The sequence below is a fragment of the Garra rufa genome, chromosome 5 (genome assembly GCF_049309525.1).
Source record: "Garra rufa chromosome 5, GarRuf1.0, whole genome shotgun sequence".
In the NCBI taxonomy this organism is placed as follows: domain Eukaryota; kingdom Metazoa; phylum Chordata; class Actinopteri; order Cypriniformes; family Cyprinidae; genus Garra; species Garra rufa.
Genome location: NC_133365.1, coordinates 43,578,666 through 43,605,045, shown reverse-complemented (window position 1 = coordinate 43,605,045; position 26,380 = coordinate 43,578,666). Strand labels below are relative to the sequence as shown.

Here is a 26,380-nt window from a genome sequence, read left to right as displayed (position 1 = left end):
TGCGAAGTAATTATGTATTGCAAAAATTTACAGATGGCGATTAGCCAAATATTTCGCAAAGATGTACTGTAATACCACATTTCAGTCGGAACATAGGTTGTTTTCCAACCCTGCTAGTGGTGCGATATAAAGCTTTTTATGAACGCATTTAGCTCGGCCGACCGCGGAAAATCCACTGAGTACTGAAGCAAAGTTAGCCAAACATAGATGAATCTTACCTGTTCAGGAAAAAATTACCAACGAAAGCATCTGTCTTCAAATTCTTCTCCGTTTTCAGCCGTCTCCATCTTTCAAAGGCATATCCTATACCAATCCTTGTTTTATTTCGGACTGTGTCACGACGTATTTCGGTTTCAAAACGAGGTCTTTTTCGTTTCGTAACGTTATACATGTTTAATCCGACACGTTAGTATAGCCGCAGCTGTAACAGAGCTGGCAACCCGTCTCACGAAACTCTACTGACTTCGTGATTGGTAGATAGCTGGAGGGTGGAGCCTTAGACCAAAACACAAAACGACAACAATAACATCAGTTGTGGGCTGCAACTCTCACTTTTAAATGACAATATCCTGGCCAGACCACTGTTGTCAGTGATATAAGTATTTGAAATGAACATGATTTCTTAATGTCTAGTGACATTTCAGGGCCATTTTATGATTAACTGACATAAATTTCTTACATATGGTTCCTTTAAGTCAGAAAAAAGTCAGTAAATTGACTTGTACCTGAACTTTAAAGGAGACTTAACCATCTTTTTATTTGTCATATACTGTCTCAGTGTACATTACATTCACATACATTGTTTTAGGAAGCAAAACAAATTAGAATATAATAATAATAATAATAATAATAATAATAATAATAATAATAATAATAATAATAACCATTTAATATTATTGTTATTCCTGACAGTAATAGCCATATATTGTAAAACAATCACACTGTAAAATAAATGAAAATGAATATTTCATAGGTATATTATTTTTGCTTTACACTACAGTAGGGAAATTACAATACTTATTTGCTCATTTCTACACTTGAAAAAAAAGATTTTGAGTTTGGACTGCAGTAACATTACCCATTTAAACCGCTAACTGTCAGCAATTCATACTGCATATTTAAGCTCTTATTTTGACGGAAACGGCAGTAAAGCTTTTATTCTGACAGAAACATCGCATCTTACTACAAATCTAGTGAAATGCTGTAATCATCTGCAGTGAAAATAAAGCATAACTGGTGGCCGTTGGGTTCCAAACGTGCACTTAATTCACAGCACATGCAATAAACAAGTTCACTGCATTCACTGTGAACTGAGCCGCTCTGAGGCACGGAAAACACCGGATCATAAGCTGATTAAGATATACTGTGCTTTGGTTTTAGTTTGTTTGACAGATACTGTGCCAAAACATAATGACCCAAACCACAACTTTAAAGACCTATTATGTTAGAATAAGAAGTTTAAATATATTTTAAAAACTACACTTTTTTCCTTGAAGACCTATCGTTTCATATCGTCATGTGACCACAATGATATAAAGACAGTTTTGCTATCGCAATACCACGATATTGATAATGCCGTTACATCCCTACCAGAAATACTTATTGTATAAGATATAATGTCACATATGGTCACAGTGATGGTGAGTTTGACTGTTATAATCAGAGTCACATAAAACCTTTGATCCCAAACCCACTGAGGCTCTCATGCAACACAGCTGAAGATGCTGTCGTGGGAGCCTCTGATTCTATCAAAGCAAAGCATAAATACAGCTGCTTGGATTTGTGCACAGCACAAACTCTCCCATCCCCTCCTTTTCTTGTACTGGACCCTTCTCTGTAGGAGTCTTGCTCATACAAGGATTTTGAAAAGATACGACATGGTGAATAACTGAGACCTTGTTGGCGTCCCTGACCCTTCGATTCCCTTTCAGGTTTTCGCATTGCCATAAGACGGATTTATCCAAAAGCCTGTCTCTGGTGTGTTTGCACAGCATGTTTTTGTTCATGTGTGTATGTGTCCACACTCGGTGTCCTTGGCTCAAGGTCTAGATTCCATTCAGAGCAAAAAAATTTTAAAGCCCCACAAGATGAGTTTCTCTGACACCAGTCTCCTTTTGACTTTAGAACGAAATCAGCTTGTGCCTTTACAAATACAGAAAGAAACAGCCAATTCTTTTTGTTTGTTTGTTTAATTTTATTCACCACTGATTCAATGTTCTCTCTGTTAATGCAGAAAGATCGGTTTGTTAGACTTCTGGATCAGCTTCATAACTCGCTCCGTATTGACCTGTCAACATACAGAGTAAGTATTCATCATGTTCATGAGCTTAACCTAATCTGCAGGCACAGCTAATGCAGCCTAGAATTGTGTGGTGTAAAAAATGACAGCTTAATTGGAAAATGACACACAATAAAAAATACTTTGTTCACACATGTTATTTTTGTTGTCTTACTGCATCTTATATTTTTCAAGCTCTTTACTGAAACTGTTTTCTCCTTGGTAAACTTTCAAAAAGGTTTTTATTGTGGGCAGAAATGTGGGCTGTAAAGAAAAAAGTATTATTTTTAACTAATAAAGCCTTTTAAGTCATTAATCTTTATGTAACATTTCAGTATTTATGTAATGTGTATATTTTTCTAAAATTGTATTTTAAACTGCTTGTTTACTGTAGGGACACAAGTATGCTGGAGCTTTGGGCTAGCATCTTATTTTTACTATTATTGTTGTTGTTGTTGTTGTTGTTGTTATTACTACTGCTATAATTCTTCTTATTATTAATTCATAATAATAATAGATTTTTATGGTTTTATGATGGAAAGTGGGTTAATGGACAAGTGTAAAACAATATAGTTTATATATAAAAGGTATATTTGTAAAAATGATTGAAGACATCATTTTAAGTATTCAAAACATTACTTAACAGTATTTAAAACATTATTTCAAGTTTTAATGTGACCTTTATTTAAAAAAGAACAGATAGTCATCCACTCATCCACATACCTATTTGTAAAATGTGAATGTTTCACAACTCCTGCACAAATCCTGATTTGCCAGTGAGTTTGAACTTTTAATTTTTCTAAATTTTACATACAATTTAGGCCAAAATCAATACACACATACCCCAAAAAGTTACACTACCAGTCAAAAGAAGTCTCTTCTGCTCACCAAGCCTGCATTTATTTGATTCAAAGTACAGCAAAAACAGGAAAAAATTTGATTTTTTTTTTTTACTATTTAAAATAACAGTTTTCTATTTGAATATATTTTAAAATGTAATTTATTCATATGATTTGAAGCTTTTTTGCATACTTCAGTCACGTGATTCTTCAGAAATCATTCTTATATTCTGATTTGCTGCTTAAAAAACATTTATTATGTTGAAAATAGCTGAGTAAAATTTTAGAAGACTTAGAAACCTTTTATAACATTGTGAATGTCTTTATCATCACTTTTGATCAATTTAAAGTATCCTTGCTAAAAAAAAAAATTAATTTCTATAATTTTAGTAAAAATATTTCAAACACGCACACACAAATCATGTTTACTGTCATGTATGTTTTGTTGGCTTTTGATGTATCACCTGTAAATAGTATATTTGTTGACAATTAAAAAATGATAATAAAAAATAATGTAGGCTTGGCAAAGAGACTTCTTTAAAAAACATAAAAAAAATCTTACGGTTCAAAAACTTTTGGCGTAGTACGTATATAGGTCTATCTATATGTGTGATTTTCAACTGGTTTTGAGAGTGGCTAGCATGTATACATTTTATAACACTGTATACTTGAACAGTAAACTTTTTGTTTATGTGCATATATAAGTGATCCGTTGTTCATGTTTGTTACTTCTCCTCAAGTATCCTGTGCTTCTCACTCAAGCTTCCTGTGATCTTCATTCTGTCCCTTTGATCTCCAGAATAATTTCCCAGCCAGCAGTAAGCCACGTCTAGCAGATCTTAAATCCACAGTGGATTTGCTGACTAGCATTACATTCTTCAGACTGAAGGTAAGATAATGTCTGTCTAAAACAGATCAAGCTTGAGCATGCTGTAGTGCCCTCCATAAAGTGTTTGGAAGATACAATGTTGTGGGTCTTATTTGTAATACATATATTGAGTGACAGATCCTATAGAGATGAGTAATTCAATTGTGTTTTATATAGTCTTGAGTAAACGCTCCGTCATTTCTGTCTGCCTGAGTTCATACAGTAGAAAAGGATAATAGAAGGTTTGAGATGAAGATTGATTTCTTTGTGCTGAAAGAGAGAGGCTTTTGTGCGGCCTTTCATAACGGAGATTAGTCACTATTGATTTGTTAGCGGGTGTTACATTGTTTTTATATAGACACGTTCTTGTCTTCTGTGGTGCCCCCTTTGTCCAGGTTCTGGAACTGCAGTCTCCCCCGCGTGCCGCTCATGTGGTCAGAGACTGTGTAAAAGCATGTCTCAACTCCACATATGAGTACATCTTTAACAACTGCCAAGAGCTGTACAACAGACAGTTCCAGCCGGCCGTGGAGCCTGTGAGTAAACACTTTCACGTCATGCACAGGTGTCTGTTTGCATACACACACAGATGGGGATGCTTACACTCATGTTTGACAGTTAGTTTGGATATCTCTGTTTAGATTATGTCATTATTAGAGGTTGAATTTCTCATGGGGGATTCCAGCATTTCAACCTGGGACATCAGCCTGAAATGAGTAATATTTTATAGAATTTATCTGTTACCATAGAGACCACGTTTGTTCATAAAGGTCAGGCCCATGAATCATCAGTATAATTATGAGTTTCTGCAATAGACTCTATCATTCTATCTATTTGTCTATCATTGTCATTCTATCTGTCCTTCTATCTTTCTGTCAATCTTTTGTTCTGTTTATCATTGTATCTATCGTTCTATCATTCTGTTACATATATTGTTCTAGTGTTATATCTATTATCTGTCTATCATTCTGTCTATTATTCTATTGTTCTGTTACATCTATCGTTATATCATCATTTATCATTCTATCTAATTCTATATATCGTTCTGTCTATTATTCTATCTGTCTTTCTATCTATTCATTGTTCTGTAGTTCTGTCTGTCTATATGTCTGTCGTTTTATCTATATCTATTTATCATTCTGTCATTCTGTCTTTCTATCTATCGTTCTATTCTGTCGTTCTACCATTCTATCTATCTATCTATCTATCTATCTATCTATCTATCTATCTATCTATCTATCTATCTATCTATCTATCTATCATTCTGTCTATTATTCTATCATTCTATCGTTATATCTATCATTCTATCGTTCTGCATCATGTATCGTTCTATCGTTATATCATCTATCATTCTATCTATTTCTATATATCGTTCTGTCTATCATTCTATCTGTCTTTCTATTCATTATTCTATCAGTCTGTTTGTCTGTCTGACATTCTTTCTATATCTAAATATCATTGTTCTATCATTCTACCGTTCTATGTATCTGTCTATCTATACATCGTTCTATCAGTTATTCTGTCATTCCAGTGTTCTATCTGTATCTATCTATCTATCGTTCTATCGCTCTGTTTATCGTTCTATCGTTATATCTGTCTCTCATCTATCTGTCATTCTATCTATATCTGTCTATCATTCTGTCATTATCTATCGTTTTATCATTCTTTCGTTCAGTTACATTTATCGTTTCAACGTTTGATCGCTATATCCATCATCTCTATATCTTTCTGTCTATATCTATCGTTCTGTCTATCGTTCTGTCTATTCATTGTTTTAGCGTTCTATCTGTCTGTCTGTCGATCTATTGTTTTATCTATCGTTCTAACATACTATGTTTGTTTATTTTATTCATTTATTCAATCGTTATCTCTATCATCTATCTATCATTCTATCTATATTTATCATTCTGTCTTATCGTCCTATCATTCTATCATTCAATTACATTTATCGTTTTATCGTTATATCCATCATCTATCTGTCATTCTATCTTTATCTTTCTATCGTTCTATCTTTCTTTCTATTCATCGTTCTATCATTCTGTCATTTTGTCTGTCATTCTATCTGTGTTTTTCTGTTTCTATATCTATATCTCTTTCTCATTCTCTCATTTTGTCATTTTTTTGCATTATCATGCAATTTTATCTTTCTATATCTGTCTGTTATTCTATCTCTCATTTTGTCATTCTATCTGTTGTTTTGTTTTTGTCATTCTGTCTTTCTCTGTCTCTCTTTCTATATCAGATCTGTTATTCTGTCTTTATATCTATTGTTTTATCTATCTTTATCCATCTATCCATTTATCTGTTGTTTATTCATTCTATCATCCCAGTGTTTTCTATATCATACAATTGTTCTATACAACAGAAACCACAAGAAAAGAAAGAAGAGGGAGAAGAGAATGAAGAAGAGGAAGACAAGAAGGATGAGAAAGAGGAGGAAAATGCTGCTGTAGAGGAACCAGGACCAAGCGTACAGAATTTGGACTTCTGGCCCAAACTCATTACCTTAATAGTTTCCATCATAGAGGAGGACAGGAACTCCTACAGCTCAATCATAAATCAGTCAGTCACTGCACAAATACAGTATCACACACACATATAATAAAAAAAAAAATACTTTGAGTTCTATTTATTCTGGTGTGTCCTGTGCAGGTTTCCTCAGGAGCTGAATGTGGGGAAGGTCAGTGCTGAGGTCATGTGGTCACTCTTTGCTCAGGACATGAAGTATGCACTGGAAGGTATGAAGAAATACACAATTATATGTATGGGAAGTGTGTGTGCCCTTAAAGTTTGTTTGTGTTCACTATAAATTTATTTGAGAATACTCATCATTCCATCTTTCTTTTTTTCATCTGTGTCTGTCTTCAGTTCTTAATCATATCATCTACAAACATTGGAAGAATGGTAAAGGTCATAGTGCTATAAGGTCTTTTGGAGTAATGAGAGTGTGAACTTGGGCGTAAATTTCTTGTTATAGATACAAGCTACCAGATGCAAATTACCAGCTTTTTTATATTAATTAACATTTCTTTGCACATAGATTAGTTTGCATGAGCATATTCCAACAGCAGTTCTTTGACCCTCGAATTAATCAAGCTGTTTTTTTTTTTACTTTCTCAAAAGTGAATTTGAAATGAGTTGTAATTAGGCACTGCCACATCTTTTAAAGGGATCCCTGGGTATTAGGACTTGTATGGCTTAATATAAGTCCAAAATATGTATAAAACAATGTGGATTTTCTAAATAGCATAACTATTTCATAGTTTTTCTACCACATGTTTCAGTAAAAGACATAATTTACATTATGCAGGTATGTGCCAAAAAAAATAGAATATCAAGGGAAAGTCCATTTATTTCAATAATTTGTTTCAAAAAGTGAAACTTGTATGTTATATTAGTTCACTACACACAAAGTGAAATATTTCAAGCCTTTATTTGTTTCAGTTTTAATGATTATGGATTAAACATAAAAAAATCCAGTATTTCACAAAATTAGAATATCACGACAACATTGTAGGCTCCCTGTGTCCCAATCTAGTTAGCTAATTAACACAAAACACCTGCAAAGGTTTCCACAGCCTTTAAATTGTCTCAGTCTGGCTTAGTAGGCTTCAAAATCATAGGGAAGACTGCTGACTTGACGGTGGTGCAGAACACCATTATTGAAAAGTCTCAAAAGGCAATTGCAAAAGAAGCTGGATGCTCACAGAGTGCAGTATTGAAGTATATTACCAGAGTGTTAAGAGGAAGGGAAAAATGTGGCCGGAAAAGGTGCACAAGTGACAGGGATGACCGTAGCCTTGAGAGGATTGTCAAGCAAGGGCGGTTCAGAAATCTGGGGGAGCTTCATAAGGAGTGTACTGAGGCTGGTGTCAGTGCATCAAGAACTACCACATACAGATGTCTGCATGACATGGGCTACAGCTGGAGAATTCCATGCATCAAGCCACTCCTGAACCAAAAACAATTTCAGAAGCGTCTGTGCTGGGCTAAGGAGAAATATTACTGGTCTGTTGCCCAGTGGTTCCAATGTCATTTGGAAATCAAGGTCCCAGAGTCTGGAGGAAGACCGGAGAAGCACAAAAGCCAAGCTGCTGCTTAAAGTCCACTGTGAAATTTCCACAGTCAGTGATGGTTTGTGGAGCCATGTCATCTGCTGGTGTGGGTCCATTGTCTTTTATAAAGTCCACAGTCAATGCAGATGTCTACCAGAAAATCTTAGAGCACTTCATGCTTCCTGCTGCCGACAAGCATTTGGAGATGATGATTTTATTTTCCAGCAGGATTTGGCACCTGCCCACAAAGCCAAAACTACCAGTACCTGGTTTAATAACCATGGAATAACTGTACTTGATTGGCCGGCAAACTCACCTGATTTAAACCCCATTGAAAATCAATGGGGTATTGTCAAAAGGAAGATGAGGGAACAGAGACCCCGAAATGCAGATGAGCTGAAGGCCAGTATCAAAGTAACTTGGGCTACCATAACACCTCAACTGTGTCAAAGGCTGATCGCCTCCATGCCACGCCGCCTTGATGCTGTAATTAGTGCAAAAGGAGGCCGAACAAAGTACTGAGGACATAATACAGTACATTAACACACTTTTCAGAAGGCCAACGTGTTTAAGATATTTTTTTTATTGGTCACATGAAATATTCTAATTTTGTGAAATACTGGATTTTTTTTTTTTGTCTTTAATCCATAATCATCAAAATTGAAACAAATAAAGGCTTGAAATATTTCACTTTGTGTGTAGTGAACTAATACAACATACAAGTTTCACTATTTGAAACAAATTATTGAAATAAATGGACTTTTCCTCGATATTCTAATTTTTTGGCACACACCTGTATTTAGCCTTACAAGTCTTAATATCTGGGGTTTCCTTTAACGATCACTTCTATAGCTTTGATACCAAGTGGAATGTTAGCACAGTTAGGGTGATTAAGTACAATATCTGCCTTATTATGTCACAAGACTTGTGTGGGCCAAGTAGCTGAGTACTGAATAATAAATATGGCTAGTGTTGTATTATTGTGCTATGCACATGAACGACTTAATTTGCAGTTTCATTTTAATCATTTTTAGAGTGGGCAGGGGAGGGATCATTGCATTGTTAAGGTTTCATTTCAAAAGAGCAAATCAAATCCTGTTTTTTGATAAAACCCCTTTAAAGGTTCAAAGCACTCTTTTTGGTCTTGAGTCCTCACTCTCTCATTTTTACAGCAGAGTTAGAGAATAGAACACACTGGTTTTCTTTTAGATCTTCCAAGTAGGAGCAAACTAGAGTTAGACTCCTCATTGAAAAAATTATGTTTTCCTTTTGATGCCAGTATCCTTTTCTTCTAAAACCACTCCTTTCATTGCACACCTGCACTTCTTTCCATTCTTTCTCAAGTGTTCTTCATCTCTCCATTCTCTCCTGCCTTGTTTTCTTGATTTTAGCACCTGCCACATTCCATATTCGCAGACTTGATTTTTATGCTGGTAAGACATATGGTTAAGCCTTTGTTAGAGTCTGCGTGTGCACATGTACACTACTGTGTAAAAAAAAAAAAAAAAAAAAAAAAAGTATGTGGGTTGGTTAAGATTTTTTGTTTTTGAAGAAAGTCTCACCAAGGCTGCATTTAATTGATAAAAAAAACTATTTTCTAATAAAGTATATTGTAAAATGCATTTTTATTATGTTGAATTATGCTGAATTTTTAACAGCCATTCCTTATTTTTTTCATTTATTTATTTTTTGTTATTATTATCAATGTTGAAAACAGTTGAGCTGCTTAATATTTTTGTAGAAACCATGATACATTTTTACATTCTGAATGTAATTCTGAATATAAAATTCAAAAGAACACTCATTTATTTGAAATATATATATATATATGTGACCATGGACCACAAAACCAGTCATAAGGTTAAATTTTTTTATTGAAATTATCTGAAAGCTGAGGGTGCAAATCGAAATCGCCTTTAAAATTGTCCAAATGAAGTTCTTAGCAATGCATATTACCAATCAAAAATAAAGCTTTGACAATTCACAGTAGGAAATTTACAAAATATCTCCATGGGGCATGATCTTTTCTTTAATATCCTAATGATTTTTGGTATAAAAGAAAAAATGATCATTTTGACCCATGGTTTTGTGGTCCAGAGTCACATATTTTTTTGTAACAATGTAAAAGTCTTTACTGTCTCTTTTGATCGATTTGATGCATACTTGCTAAATAAAAGTAATATATATATATATATATTTACAAACATACTGTCTGTAAACTTTTGAATGGTAGTGTGTGTGTGTGTGTGTGTGTGTGTGTGTGTGTGTGTGTGTGTGTGTGTGTGTGTGTGTGTGAAATGCATTTCTTAGCCTATACAGCTAGAGACTTTCAGATGAAAAAGCAGTTCATTCTTAGTTCGCTACATTGAAGACGAAGAAGAGTAAATGTTTACTGGGTGAAATTCGTGACAAGGTAAAAAGAAATTAAATCTGTTGACTCATGCTGTTTGTTTCTCCAGAGCATGAGAAGCTGAGATTGTGTAAAAGTGCGGACTACATGAATCTGCATTTCAAAGTGAAATGGCTCTACAACGAATACGTCCATGACCTTCCCGCCTTCACAGACACCGTCCCAGAGTACCCATCGTGAGTCACCCTGCTTCTAAAATTCTTTCAGAGCATCTTTGGCTAAACTTTTCTCTCTTTACTGCAAATAAACTGCAGTTTGTTCTTCTTTTGAGAAGTTTTATGTTCTCACTCGCAATCTGCCATCACCTACAGTCCCATATTGACTAGTTGATGCTTTCCTCTGTTGTTTAAATGTTCTTGACCACTTGCTGCTTAGCTGCCCTCCTGCTATATTACTCCTCCTCTTTCTCTATATTTCTTTTTCATTTCCCATCTGTAGGTGGTTTCTGCCATTTGTTCTTCAGTGGCTGGCTGAGAATGAGGAAGTGTCGATGGAGTTTATGCATGGAGCTCTTGAGAGGGATAAAAGAGAAGGGGTATGGTTCAGAAACTGCTGTGTAACCTTTCTGTGTTGTCCGCTCTCCTATATATATGGCTTCTTCGTTCTTGGTCTACCAGGCTTTAAAACATACCTTGTCAAATAAAATTGCTACTTGCTGTCTTTTTCCTGTTAGGGGTATAATTTTTCTTAAGATTAACAGACATTTTCTTTTCGTTATGTAAAGGGCAAATTTGAAATGTTTTGAAAAATGCTTTTGAGAAATGCTTTCTACAGTGCCTTCATTTATTTATGCTACTTTTCAAATCCTTTTTTTTTTTTTTATAAAAATTGCAATATATTATATATATTCAAAATTTGGGGGTTGGTAAACAATTTCTTTCTATGTTTTTGAAAGAAGTCTTTTTTGCTCTCCAATGCTGCATTTATTTGATCAAATATATGGTGAAAATACTTATTGAAATTAACACTAACTAAGATTAATAAATGGTGTAGATGTATTGTTCATTTATAGTTCATGTTAACTAATGTTAACTAATGAACCTTATTATAAAGTGTTACAATTTTTTCTGTGATGGCAAAACTGAATATGCTGACTTGGTGCTCAACATTTTTTAAGTTCAAAAGAACAACATTTACTAAAAATAGAAATATTTTGTATCATTATAAATATTCTATTGTCCATTTGATCAATTTAATTGATCCATTCTAAAAAAAAAAGAAAAGCCAATTTTCTTTTTAAAAAGAAATAAAAAGAAACAGCCCTTTTAGGCCTTGTTCTCAGACTCAGACTTTCAATCATACTTCATGTTTAAAACTATGATAATATAAACAAAGAGTGAAATTCAAAATTCATTCAAATAGTTAAAATATCTATTTTTATTAGTTTACACCACACAAACCATTTTGCACCAATTTTTTCCCCTAGAAAATAAGTGTGTTATTATTATTTTTAAAGCAAGAGCATGTCTAAGATGAAATATGAAATGTGATTTGTGAAGAAAACTTAAAAAATCCATAAAAATCAACAATCATAAATCAACGAATCATAATTTTCTTAAAAAAAGCATATCATTTTTATGCCATCTGGCAGGGGCGGATCTAGAAAATTATTCATGGGGTGGCAAGGGGGTGGCATGAAAATTATGAGGGGTGGCAACACTGAAGCAAGCATCCTTGCATGTTTTTTTGTGGATTCAAGAAACGCTATTCTTATTCGGTGTATACACCAGGGTGCACATTTTTACATTGTCCTATAAAAATTAAATAAAAGCTGATGTGTGATTGACTTGAACCTGATATCTGGATTGGAAAGTCAGATTTAATTAGATGGTATGGTATATTTAACTTCTCTTTACTGAGTTCTATGCAAACCTGTAGCAAGTTTAAGTCTATGCCAAGTTTAATTTACAAAGCATGACAAACAATGCAGACTGCATATGGATACAAAGTTTCCTAAAGTAAAAAACACATAATAAATATACAGAAACCACATTTAAATCACCAACAAATATCTTCAAAATGAATAAAATAAATCACAGTATTCAGTGCAACAAGAGCAACAAAATGACCTTTAAAGTATTCAAATATCTTGGAGAAGACATGAAAACAAATTCAATAATTTTAGTGCAAGTAAAGCAACAAAAGTCCCTTTAAGTCCAAGTATCTCTTCTTTTTTAACAAACCCAAAAATTTGCATGGACCGAAAACTAAATAACAAGGTTATGACCAACAGTTTATTTAACCATTCACAAGTCAAATTCAAGCACTTTCAAGGTGCATTTTCAAGATTTTCCAGCCTGTGGTAAATGACATGTTCACATACACGAGTTCTACATTTTAAAACAGATGTTATTGTGCTATTAAAAAAACAACTGTCTGGATTGCATATAACATTGCCTAAAATAAAAAGCCAACATACAGTATACAAATTATATAATTTAAAATATTTAATTAATATAATTTACAGAGTATCTCCAGTATTTTTATTTTTGTATTTTTTAAGACCTGCACAAATAAAAGTAATACTGTATGAGTGGGGTAGGCCAATGTCTATGGTAACATATTAATGACTGGTATAAAATGACTGTTAAAAAAACATGAAATTCACTAAAATTCTAAAACTTGCAGTTCAAAAACAAGTTTTTCACAAATACATTTCACATTTTAGCCTAAAAGTACTAAAAGGTAGTCAAAAAGAAGCTATAAAATTAATTATAACATTAATTTAACTAGCCCGAATAAAAAAGACAATATTTTTAAATATAGAAAATCAGATAGAAGTCTAAATGGCAATCAAAAATATTTTCAATACACAAACAAACAGATATAAAGGAATTAATTTTTTTCACTATTTACAGTGCATCTGCAGAATTTTTAAATATCAATTTAGGGCAATGTATGACTCTTTTTAAGAGCTGCACAAGTAAAATGAACACAGTATGAGTGGGGTTGGACAATGTAACATACTGTATTAAGCCATAAAATGACATGACTTATAATTCAGATTTTCACAAAAACAAAATGTCTTATACAATGGCATTTCAGCCTTTATACCATTAAAAGGGATAAATCAAGTAGATAATTGATTATATTTATTTAAAACATAAATATTACTGTCTTAATTGTTTCGATTTTTAGAAAGCACATTAATTTGTTTCACATTTACAACTCTATGTGTTTGTTGCATAAAAACGTGGGTCGATATTTGCAATAGGCTAATCTGACTATAAACAGCTGAAAATTTGCAAATTGACATCCGTGCCGCGTTTTGACTTTTTTGAAACGTGCAGCGCGCATATTTATTCAATGTCATCATTGCTTTTTGAAGTTTTATCCAGCCCTATCGCGATTCTTGTCTTTCCGTCCCCAACTGAGACCTCTTAAAATTATATTTAAGCATTTTCTTATTCTATTTAACGTATTTACAACTTTTTTATGGCCTTAAATTTGATGCAACTAAATTGAGGAGTTTAGAACCTGCAGGAGCCCTCTACTTTACGATAGTCCCTCGGGAAAGCGGTGAAACATTTTGGTAGCCCGACAGGAAAACACAATAGCCCCGGGACGTCGGGCTGGCGATTGTGCGAGCCCGACTACTAATTTTAAACATAATTCGTATTTGTCGTTTTCAAGTCATCGCGGACTGATGCGACAACCTCCCGGCATGTTTTCGCTTGATCGCTTGGCTTCAGCTGTCCGTCCTTGGTTTCCAGGGCGACGCTACAGGGTTGGACGCTGATAGATGATTGGGACGCACGCTATTTTTATCTCATCAAAATACAGAGTCGCTGCTGTAAATCGGTCGAGGAAACTCTTTTATTTTTAGAACACTAGGACAGTGCTGGGGTGGCAAATGGGGTGGCAAGGCTTTTTCTGAGGGTGGCAATTGCCACCCCGTGCCACCCCGGTAGATCCGCCCCTGCCATCTGGACCCTAATAAAATAAACACACAAAGACACAGGACAGTTCCCGTAGCTGAAGAAACATCTTTCCTGTTTTTGTTTTTTTCTACAGTTCCAGCAGACATCTGAGCATGCTCTATTCTCCTGTTCAGTTGTGGACATCTTCACTCAGCTCAACCAAAGCTTTGAAATCATCAAGAAATTAGACTGTCCTGATCCTGCAGTGGTTGCCCAGTACAACCGACGATTTGCCAAGGTGAAGATCAACAGACCTAAACCATATTATATACTACATTCAAAAGATAGTTGCAGAGAAGCTGGAAGATAGACAAGCAGAGCCTGACTGAAAGAGAAATGGGAGGAAAGAGAAATATAAGCTGCTGGCACACAGAGTGTTTGTCTTTAGACCGTCACCATCTGCTTCTTAGCCTGTGAGTCATATTTAACTTAGACGTCTGTCGCAGAGACATCTTTGTTGAAGCCTACACAGGTTTTGTAGGAGCTGAGATGCGTTTACATTTTATTAGATTTTAGTGAAGCGGTGACTAAATACTGAATGCAGTTATCTGACATGATCATTATCGCGGTATCATTTTTTAAAATCAGTAATCAGCATACTGAGGTCTATTTAGGGGTACAAAACAGCAACTTAATGCATCTTCACATGAAAAATTCATCAGCTTTTAACAACAACGTCAATTTGTCTTCCATTCCAGATTACCAGCTCAGTACAAGGTGTAGTTCATTTACTCATACCGTTTAGGTGTAATAGTGTTTCTTCTTTTCCTTTTTTTCCCCAAACCAGACTATCACCAAAGTGCTCCTGCAGTATTGTGCTATTCTAAGCAAGAGTTTCCCCTCTTACTGTGAGAAAGAAAAAACGGTGAGTGTTAAAAAACACGTAAGCACTATATTTGTACCAAATTGTTGCTAACGTACAGTAAAAATCTCTTTATCTGTCCTTGTGCTGTTTCCTTTCTCTCCTGCAGCCCTGTGTGTTGATGAACAATGTTCAGCAGATGCGTGTTATGTTGGAGAAGATGTTTGAATCTATGGGAGCCAAGCAGGTGAGTTAAACATGACGTTACTTGCTGCAGATGCAACACTATTACAGAAAAGTTCTGTGGTGGTACTAGGGTAAATTGTCATATAACAGAGGCAAAGCCACTTCAAATGTCCAAGAAATTTTGGTTACCATAGTACTTTTTTGTTTTCTAGCAAAAATGTAGTGCCTTAAAAGGTACACTATCATTCAAAAGTGTGGGTTTGTTAACATTTTTCTTGTATGCTGACAGCATTAGAATGCATTTTTTTAATTAAAAAAAGGTAATATTATGATATAAATTAAGATTTCTGCAGCCTTTACTCCATTCTTTAGTGTCACATTATCAAAGAATCATTTCTTTACTGTCCCTTCTTATCAATTTAATGGTTCCTTTCTAAATAAAAGTAAAAAAGAAAAAAAATATTGGGGAACGTAAACTTTTAACTTGACTTTTGACCAAAAATCTAAGACAGTATTACATTACCTTAGAATTCACAGATTTACCCTGAATTTGTGTCATTTTTATGCTGCTTATGGCAATTTATGGCCCACTTTTGGGGGCTACGAGTCAAAACAATTAACAGTAATATTTTAAAATATTTGTACTATTTAAAATAAATGTTTTCTATTTGAATCTATTTTAAAATGTAATTTATTCCTGTGATTGCAAAGCTGAATTTTTGGCATCATTAGTCCAGTCACGTGATTCTTCAGAAATCATTCTAATATTCTAATTTGCTGCTCAAAAACAATTATTATTATTATTATTATTATTATTATTATTATTATTATTATTATTATTATTATGTTTAAAACAGCTGAGTAGAATTTTTTTCAGATTTCTTTGATAGAAAATAGAATGTTCAGAAGAATAGCATTTGTCTGAAATAGAAATCTTTTCTAACATTATAAATATCTTTATCACTTTGATTAATTTAAAGCATTGTTGCTAAATAAACCTATTAATTTCTTTCTTCGAAAAAATTATACTGACTCCAAGCTTTTAAATGGTATAGTGTATAATGTAACAAAAGATTTTTATTTTAGATAAATGCTGATCTTTGGATCTTTCTATTCATCAAAGAATCCTGAAAAAAATGTTCTCGACTGTTATAAAAGAAATGTTTCAAGACTGGACAAGACTCGAGTAATGATGCTGAAAATTTAGCTTCGATCTTAGGAATAAATTACATTTTAAAATATATTCAGATAAAAAACTGTTATTTTAAATAGTAAAAATATTTCAGAATGTTACTGTTTTTGCTGTACTTTGGATCAAATAAATGCAGGCTTGGTGAGCAGAAGAAACTTCTTTAAAAAAAAAAACATAAAAAATCTTACTGTTCAAAAACTTTTGACTTGTAGTGTACAATGTGTAGTACCTGGTACTTTATTTTAGTACCACCTTGGTTGAGGTTCCAGGCAAGCCGTACTTATACTAAAATGTGATGTGTAAACACTGCAGATCACTGATTGATCAAAGAGAATAGTCACTCCCAGCATGACTGGGTTTGTGACATGAGACATCAAACCCACTAGATTTAAGTAGTCAGCAACAGCCACCGCAGTATCATTTGTTTACACAACTTTTTCAAACGACCACGCTGTATTGTGGTCGGTAGACTAGGTGGTGGCGCTATAATGATCATCTTTAATCCCACCCACTTTGAGTCGTGCCGAGAAAAAGCCGAGTCGTGCCGAGCCGAGTCATACCACGCAATGGAAAAGTGTCATCGAGCTGCTTTAGTGAGTCTATGAAACTGGGAAAACTGAAGTGTATGGTTACGGTTTGATGATGATGGGCCTACTGGCATTTTATTCATGATATACTTGTGGTGAGCAATGAACTGAACTTATTATCTGTCAAGAGTTCATCCAAATGTTCCGCATCTTTTTGGAAATTCTGGTGAATCATCTGCTGGAAGACATGAAAATGCCATTTCTATTTTTGGACACCAGTGTGTTTTTCAGAATTTGTGTGTGCAGTTTTGTGTAGATATGTGTGTGTGTGTGTGTGTGTGTGTGTGTGTGTGTGTGTGTGTGTGTGTGTGTGTGTGTGTGTGTGTGTGTGTGTGTGTGTGTGTGTGTGTGTGTGTGTGTGTGTGTGTGTGTGTGTGTGTGTGTTTATAGTGAATGTTTATGGTAGCTGAGCTAACCATATACATTTTTTTGTATATAGTATACTGTTGAGGAAGAGCGGGTAGGTGAAGCGATGTAGTTTGGAGATAAACCATCCCTAACCTAATCCCTGTGTGTTTTGTGTGCTTTAGTAGGTGTTGTATTTAGACACTTTCACTAGGTTGTAGTACCCTTTTTGCACCACCTTATGCCACCCATATCAATCAGCCCTTTGTAGTGTTGTGCTCTTAATATACTGTAAAATCCTTAAATCACGTAACATTGATCTTTATTTTCACTCCAAGCTGGAGAATGAGGAGGAGCCTGAGGACGATGAGGAGGAGGTGTGTTGAGAGAGTCTATAGATAGTGTCCATTAACAGCTAATTACCTGCTAATTACCAGTGAATTGACAAAATTCAATATTTTTACTTGAAAAATAAAAAAAATATATATTTGTGGCCCTGGACCACGAAACTAGTCGTAAGTAGCATGGGTATATTTGTAGCAATAGCCAACAAAACATTGTATAGGTCAAAATTATCGTTTTTTCTTTTATGCCAAAAATCATTAGGATATTAAGTAAAGATCATGTTGCATGAAGATATTTTGTAAATGTCCTACCATAAATATATCCAAACTTAATTTTTGATTAGTAATATACATTGCTGAGAACTTCATTTGGACAACTTTAAAGGCAATTTTCTCTATTTTTTTTTTCTCAGATTTTCAAATAGTTGTATCTCAACCAAATATTTTCTTATGTTAACAACCATACATCAATACAAAGCTTATTTAGCTTTCAGATAATGTATAAATCTCAATATCCAAAAATTGACTTTTATGACTGGTCCATGGTCACATAATATTTTGATCTTTTAAACTGTTATTAAATTTCTTCCATTTAGACAAAGATGTGTGTTTGTTTATGCAGATGCGAATATGTAAAAAGTTAGGGGTCACAAACACAAAATTCTGTTTCTTTTGGTCTCCTTTTGCTCAGGCCATCACTGATGATGAAGGCAATGAGGTCTGTACATTCAATACTGCAGTACAGAAGAATGTGTGATTCCATGAATGTGTGTGTGTGGGGGTGTTTTGCAAGATTTAGTTTAAATCAACGACACAGTGAAAGTCTTCTGCTACTACCTAGCACCTTTTTTTCTTTTTTGTTCTTTGTTTTCACTGTTACTCATCTTGTTCTTTATTTTTCATTACCAGTCGGATGAATCAGATGCTAAGGTGAGAAACAGGCATACGTCTCACCTGATGTGCTTCTTTATGAAGCTGTTTATCAAACATATGAAACATTATTAATGGCTGTTCACACTGACAGAGATATGTGGTGACTAAGCGACCGGATACAATGCAGCAATTATTGTGCAGTCTATGCCTGCTAGTACAGTACAGTGCAGCCACTTTATAGCACTGAGATTTTCAACAGAGCAGATAGTTACACTATGGCTAAAAGGTTTGGGGTGGTTGAGTTTTTTTGTTTATAAAACAGTAATATTGTAATATTTTTAATAAATTTTTATATGCAATTTATTCATTTGCTGCCAAAGCTAAATTGTGAGCAGCCATTACACTTTTTCACACAGTTTTCAGTGTCACGTGAGCCTTAAGAAATTATTCTAATATGGTGATTTGCTGTTAAAAAAATATTCATTATTATTATCAGTGTTAAAAACAGGACTCGTACAGCTTATTTTTTTATGTACTTTAAGTCTTTGTTCTCATTTTTGATCAGTTTGAAACATAGGATAAACTTTTTTTTTTTTTTAATTTCCCCAAACAAGAATAAAATCTTACTGAGCCCAAACTTTTTAACACTAGTGTGAGTAAAGCTTCATGTAGTTATTTATTTATTTATTTTTTATGTCTATCATTGTTTTATATGCAAACTCGTTTCTGCCACTGAATAATTTTTTTAAATGGTAATTGCTTTTTGTCTCACAATTCTGACTTTTTTTTCTCAATTATTTTTTCTTAGAACTGCAATATAAAAAGTTAGAATATATAAAGTTAGAATTATGAAATAGGCAATTCTGAGAATTGTTTATATCCTGCAGTTGACTTTATAACTCGCAGTTGCAAGTTTATACCACACAGTTAAAAAAAAAAAAAAGTCAAAATTGTGAGAAAAAAAACAATATTGCGTGTTTATATCCCACAATTCTGACTTTATAACTCGCAATTACAGGTTTTTATCTTACAATTATGGGGAAAAAAAGTCAGAAATGAGAGAAAAAAGTCACAATTCTGCCTTTATAACTCGCAATTGCAAGTTTCACACAATTCTGAAAAAAAACCCTGAATTTCAAGTTTCTCACAATTCTAAAGAAAAAGTCAGAATTGCGAGTTTATAGCCCACAATTCTGACTTCATAACTTACAATTACAAGTTTGTGAGAAATAAAGTCAGAAATGAGAAACAAAGTCAGAACTGCAACTTTATATCTCGCAATTCTGCCTTTTTAACTCACAATTGCGAGTTTATATCACACAATTTTAAGAAAAGAAGTCTGAATTACAAGTAAATTCTGACTTTTTTCTTAGATTTGTAAGATAAACTTGATATTGCGAGTAATAAAGTCAGAATTGTGAGATATAAACTCTAAAAAAAGTTAGAAATGCTATGCTAATGCTAATGACTTTATAACTCGCAATTGAAAGTTTATATCTCGCAATTCTGAATTTATAACTCGCAATTGCGGGTCAATATCTAACAGTTTGGAGGAAAAAGTCAGAGTTGCAAGTTTGTATCACAAAATCAGAGAAAAAAATTTGAATCATGCGATAAGTCGAAATACCTTTTTTTTTTTTATTCAGTGGATGAAACGGGCTTCAATAGTTTTAATTGTTTACTTTGTTTGTTATTACTTATGCATTTACATCTTTTCCATCAGTCTGGCATTTCAGATTCAGAAGGATCAGAGGTATGTTAAGAGATCACAGTCAATGCTTTTCTTTAGTCCAAAATGGACAAAAAAAAAAATTCTAAACCTTGGCAGATATACACTATAGCAGGGTGCCCAAGGCTGTTCCTGGAGATCTACCTTCCTGCAGAGTTCAGCTCCAACCCTGATCAAACACAACTGAACCAACTAATTAGGATCTGAAGGAGCACAGGTGTGTTTCATCAGGGTTGGAAGGAAGGTAGGTAGAAAGATAGATTTCCAGGAACAGGGTTGTGCACACCTGCACTGTATGGTTTTCATTTAATCGTTCATTCATGTCTTTTTTTGTGACATACTAAAGAAAATACAGGGTTTGAAACAGAGTACAGGCGAGTAAACGATGACAATGTTCATTTTTGGGTGAACTGTCTCTTTAAGACAAGGTGATTAGGAAAATCTGATTGAGCAGACGGGTCTTTAGATTGCAGTCATACTTAGTTATGCACATTAAAGCCTAATTGACCCATTAATTGCGCCCAGATAATTTAATGTAGCACTAAAGCTTTAAAAGAATCAAAAGCTTTCACTTCTGCAGCTGGGATTTGGGCCTTAATTGATTCTTTTATCATATCAAGAGCAGTGAAGCTGAATGAAATATGTATGTTCTCTGTATTCATATAGTAAATATAGCTAGTCTTAAATGCAAGCTTAAAGATATTAATTAGATCCATACAAATGCTATATTTTTAATTGGAGGTGAGTGAGTCCTCTGTGTCATGTGTCCTGTGGAGTTTGTGTTCTAGACTCCAGCTGTGATGGTAATGATTGCAGTTGGGTTAACATCAGCATCATTACGTAATGCAAGCTAATTAAAACACAGCTCCACATACTGAGTGAACTGCAGAGTAAGACTATAAAAGATCTGGAAAGTCCATTGAATAGAAATCACCTTAAAAATCATACTGTAGGGATGAATTCACTAGACAATTTATGCACTTTTGAACTCTTGTTTGTATGTGCATATACAGGAATTGTTCATTCAAAAATCTGAATTTGCTACAAATTTACTCCCCTCAGGCCATCCAAGATGTAGATTTAGAGAAATTTAGCATTACATCACTTGCTCACCAATGGATCCACTGGAGTGAATGGGTGCCATCAGAATGAGAGTCTAAACAGCTGATAAAAACATCACAGTAATCCACAAGTAATCGAAACGTCTCTATTAACAGCTTGTGAAGTGGAAAGCTGTCATCCATCATTAAAGAATTTAACATTAAACCACCGCTTTTGGACAAAATACATATCCATAAACCATAATAACATTACTTCAGTTATCATGAATCAGGTACCTTTTATCAGACTTAATCTGACGGCACCCATTCACTGCAGAGGATCCATTAGTGAGCAAGTAATGAAATGTGATTTTAGCAGGTTGGTGTTTGCATTTGGTGGTACACTGGACTGTAATTTGAAAATGTATGATATATTTTTATTTGTAGATTGACAACAAAGAAAAGGAGAATAAGGTTGGTTTTGTAAAGAAAAAAATGGTGTGATGTGAAACCCTGTTGGTTGTATACCTTTCAATAGTTTGTATCATGTACTCCTGTGATTGTGGTTATCCTGTTGCAACACATTTATTCCTATAGTTTCCTATCCTCCCTTCAGTATTGTGTTCAGTAAAAGGGATCAAATAATGATAGTTAATGCGATAGTTTGTCCAAAAATGAAAATCCTGTCGTTAATTACTCACCCTCAAGTCGTTCCAAAACTGTAAGACCTTCATTCATCTTCAGAAAACAAATTAAGATGTTTTTGATGAAATCCGAGAGCTTTCTGACCCTGCGTAGGCAGCAATGCAGCTGAAATGTTCCCAGACCCTGAAACATAGTAAGAGCATCAGCACAACAGTCCATGTGACGTCAGTGGTTCAACCGTAATTTTACGAAGCTACAAAAATACTTCTTGTGTGCAAAGAAGACTCGCTGCGTCTTGTTTACGTGCATATATGCGCCATGGTATTCTTGATAATGGTAGAATACGTCGTTTGGAGAAGAATTGTTTTTTATTTCTTTGTGCACAAAAAGAATTCTTGTAGCTTCATAAAATTGCACTGAACCATTTATGTCACATGGACTGTTTTACCGATGTCCCTGGGCCTGGGAACATTTCAGTTGCATTGCTGTCTTTGAAGGTCCTGAAAACTTTCGGATTTCATCAAAAATATATTTATTTGTGTTTCTAAGATGAACAAAAGCCTTATGGGTTTGGAACGAAACGACATGAGGGTGAGTAATTAATGACAGAATTTTCATTTTTGGGTGAACTATCCGTTTAACTAAAGATTAGTTTTGGGACTGTGATTTGATTGTCACATGTCAATCAAAAGAACTGAAATAAAACAGGAGCAGTTTTAGGCTTAGCAGGCACTCTTCTAGTGACTGCACCTAAAGTGTGAGTGTTTTGCTGTGTGAATTGTGTTATTGCGTCCAGGCATTTTTTAAAAGCCAGACATGTGCAGACATTTTTCAATTAATTCCGCATTTTAACGATGACGCTGTGAAGTGATGACAAATATTCTGCTGTCCTTGAGTTTGTGTGAGTCAGGTGTTGCTGTCAGTGTTCATGGTAATGTTCTTTAGCAGTGAACTTTTGACTGGTACGTTGGCGTGTGTAGGGAGAAAGAAACAAATGCATAGATAGAGGCAAATAGCATGACCGTTGAAGGTTTAGTTCCCTCAAAAATGAAAATTCTGTGATTTATTACTCACCCTCATGTTGTTCCAAACCCATAAGACCTTTGTTTATCTTCTGAACAAAAATTAGTATATTTTTTATTAAATCAAAGAGCTTTTTTACCCTGCATAGACAGCAACACATCTGAAACGTTCAGGGCCCAGAAAGGAATTAAGAACATTGTTAAAATCACCTAAAATCTGCCGCCATTCACAAAAGTGAATGGCGCAGGAGCCAGCATTTCTTTTGCACAATAAAAAAAAGTATTCTCATAACTTCATAACATAACTGTTGGACCACTGATGTCACATGGACTATTTTATCGATGTCCTTACTACCTTTCTGGGCCTTGAACGTGGTAGATACGTTGCTCTCTATGCAGGGTCAGAAAGCTCTTGGATTTCATCAAAAATATTTTGATTTGCATTCCAAAGATCAATGAAGACTTTACGGGTTTGGAACGACATGAGGGTGAGTAATTAATGACAGATTTTTCATTTTTGGGTGAACTAATTTACATATTTAAATATCAAAATGTTCTGATTATTATCGTCACATCTCACAGCAGTTTTGCGTTCTGGTTGTCGTGATTAGGCAAATGCTTCAATCCACTCTTTAGCTCTTTTTAATGCACAAACACATCCTATTTGAATGGCCCCTTGAGTATTCGACTTCTCCTGTTTAAAAATTTCAACTTCCTTCTCTTCGTCACCCTCACCCCCTGCCATTCATCCATCTGTTATTGACTGTTGTTTTTACCATCTCTCCTTTCATCTGTATGTACAGCTTGACAGGCAGAAGGTGGGTTTGTGAGAGCTAAATGCTTTAGTTTGATGTATGACAGTTGTAGTGAAGTAGTCAGTGTCGTCGTATCAGATGCTCTGCGCAGATCAATCAAATATTTAGGGAGCTAGTTTCTTTTCTTCTATTTAACTTCTTCCTCTTATTACCCAGTAGAATTATTTATCTAGATTCTTCTTTCCTTCCCTTCAATTTTGTGTACGGAAGATATTGTGGTGTTTGAGTTCATCTATGTGCTCATTTGCATTTTATATCTGTTTAAACTTTGTTTTTTGTTTGTTTTTGTTTTTATTGTCTTTTTGTTCATTCTTTCTTTCTGCAGTCTGTAACTAAAAAGGAAAAGGTGTGTGCACCTAGGGTATTTTGGGTAGTACTTAAAGCTTGTGTGTGTATATATATAATGCACCTAATGTCTATGGTGGTCACAGCCCTTGGGATGAGCATCAGTGTTCTGAAGTGACAGCAATAATTGATCAAAAACCACAATGAAGTGCAGCCAAAGACATTAAATAGAACGTCTTGAGATGTATTTTTAAAAGTTTAACTAGTTGTAACGTGGCACACCATACTGATAACATCAGGACATTTTTTTTTTTACTGCATGTAGCTCATAGACCAACGATTAACCAAAAAGCAGCTTTGATATTTTGAAGTGAAACGTTCAGGTTAGACCCCTAGAGTAAGATTGCCCCACAGAATTAAGGAAAATAGCATGTTTTGGCTAGTGTTTTATTGATTCATTTTAAATGTGTTACAAATTATTGAGATTCTGTTATTTGATAATTACATGTATGAGATAAATTTCAAATGGGGCCAAGCGTAGGCCATGTACTATTTAATATATACATGCATGTGTGTGTTAATATATACATAATAAAAACATTTAAAAAATCTTACTGACTCCAAACTTTTGAAGATTAATGTATTGGATTTAGTATTTTAATATATGCGTATAAATTAATGTATATTTTTACATAGTCATTAAACACATTTTGCTTCCTTCCCCGTACGGGATCATCTTCATTATATCAATGTTATGCGGTAACAACTAAATAAGCAAATGTTTGCATTCATTTCCAGTAATGTATTGAATAATGCATCATATGTGCTCATTTAGATTCAGCCTATAAGAGCTTATAGTTTGTATCTTGTGTGTTTGTTTGTATATGTCTATGTTTTTTTGATTCATGTGTTTGTTTCCATGTTCTGGCATCAGGGGGAAAAGAAGGACAAAGAGAAGGAGGTTTGTGCACACACTCACTCACTCACACCTACACCTACACACACACACACACACACACACACACACTGTTTGTCTGTGGCAGTATTGACCCATAGTCTCTGGATCAACAGGACTCTGTGTGATATTGAATGTAATTTTGTTTCTCTGTCTCAAGGATGGGAACACGACCACAGAGGTGGGTGATGGACCTGAGGTAATAAGCTGATGCACATCTGTGTGTGTGTGGGTGTGTGTATTTGTGTGTGGTACTTTCTACAACATGATAGAACAAGGTCTCATTAGTGTGAGGAGCAAGTGTGTGTATAAAATCTGAAGGGAAGGAGAGATGTGTGCTGTTTGGCTGTGATCCTGCCCCAGGGCTCCACTACCTCATTGTCAGAGTCTTGTTTTTTAGTGGAATAGGATTCTTGTGCCCTGATGTGACATAAAAACAATTACCCATAATTCAAACCTTAAATAATGACGAGCCTTAGGCAAATGATATGATTAAGATGTTGTCAGTGAATAAGTAATCACTGTTTTGGTAAATACAGTAACAGATGCTTATTAAACGTTTTTTTCTGCTGTCTTGGAGCATTGCTCTCGAGCAGAATCTAGAACACTCATTAGGACAATCCATGTGTTTTATGGATCGTTTGAGGTGGTCTCGTGCTGCCAGGCTTTTGACTGAAGTCTGGTCAACTTTGCTACTTAGTTTGGAAGTTTGGATCATTTTAATGACTTGAATCTTTGAGTCTTTTTCAGAAACAAACAAATCCTTATTTGAAAAAATTATATTTTCAATAGCCAAATTCCTCACACAACACATATACAATCTTTAATAGTACTCTGAATTGGGAAACCATTATATTGCAACCAAAAGATAAATGCAACATAGGTTTATTAAAAATACGTCCCTCTATATACATGTCTGCAAAACTGAAAAAACATACCTATATGTACGAATCACTGCAGTTTCCAGTTGAATTGAACACTAGAGGCAGTAAAACTCTGACAGCTTTTATTCCTTTTCACACAAAGTATGATTTACACACAGAGTTTTGATTAATAAAGCCTAATTATTTGCAGAATATTATGGCTTAAGAGCAATTTTAACATTCTGTGCATTTTGAAAACATATACTTTTGATGCCAGACTTTTCTAATTCAGTAGGTTTGCTTGGTAGCTCACGCGGTACAGAGTTG

General features: G+C 34.4%; 1 protein-coding gene across 1 annotated transcript in view; it reads left to right on the top strand.

The window, feature by feature from the left end:
* Window positions 1-26,380, top strand: part of LOC141334872 (protein unc-13 homolog B-like) — a 55,823-nt gene that overhangs the window by 17,555 nt on the left and 11,888 nt on the right. Inside the window, exons 13-31 of the mRNA XM_073840096.1 lie at window positions 2,234-2,302; window positions 3,917-4,006; window positions 4,381-4,521; window positions 6,351-6,547; window positions 6,638-6,723; window positions 10,500-10,626; window positions 10,889-10,985; window positions 14,465-14,608; window positions 15,158-15,235; window positions 15,342-15,419; window positions 17,577-17,597; window positions 17,821-17,859; window positions 18,518-18,544; window positions 18,736-18,756; window positions 20,423-20,452; window positions 23,939-23,953; window positions 24,276-24,296; window positions 25,170-25,196; window positions 25,351-25,389. Coding sequence (XP_073696197.1) covers window positions 2,234-2,302; window positions 3,917-4,006; window positions 4,381-4,521; window positions 6,351-6,547; window positions 6,638-6,723; window positions 10,500-10,626; window positions 10,889-10,985; window positions 14,465-14,608; window positions 15,158-15,235; window positions 15,342-15,419; window positions 17,577-17,597; window positions 17,821-17,859; window positions 18,518-18,544; window positions 18,736-18,756; window positions 20,423-20,452; window positions 23,939-23,953; window positions 24,276-24,296; window positions 25,170-25,196; window positions 25,351-25,389 — 1,347 coding nt within the window. The remainder of the gene's footprint in view (window positions 1-2,233; window positions 2,303-3,916; window positions 4,007-4,380; window positions 4,522-6,350; window positions 6,548-6,637; window positions 6,724-10,499; window positions 10,627-10,888; window positions 10,986-14,464; window positions 14,609-15,157; window positions 15,236-15,341; window positions 15,420-17,576; window positions 17,598-17,820; window positions 17,860-18,517; window positions 18,545-18,735; window positions 18,757-20,422; window positions 20,453-23,938; window positions 23,954-24,275; window positions 24,297-25,169; window positions 25,197-25,350; window positions 25,390-26,380) is intronic.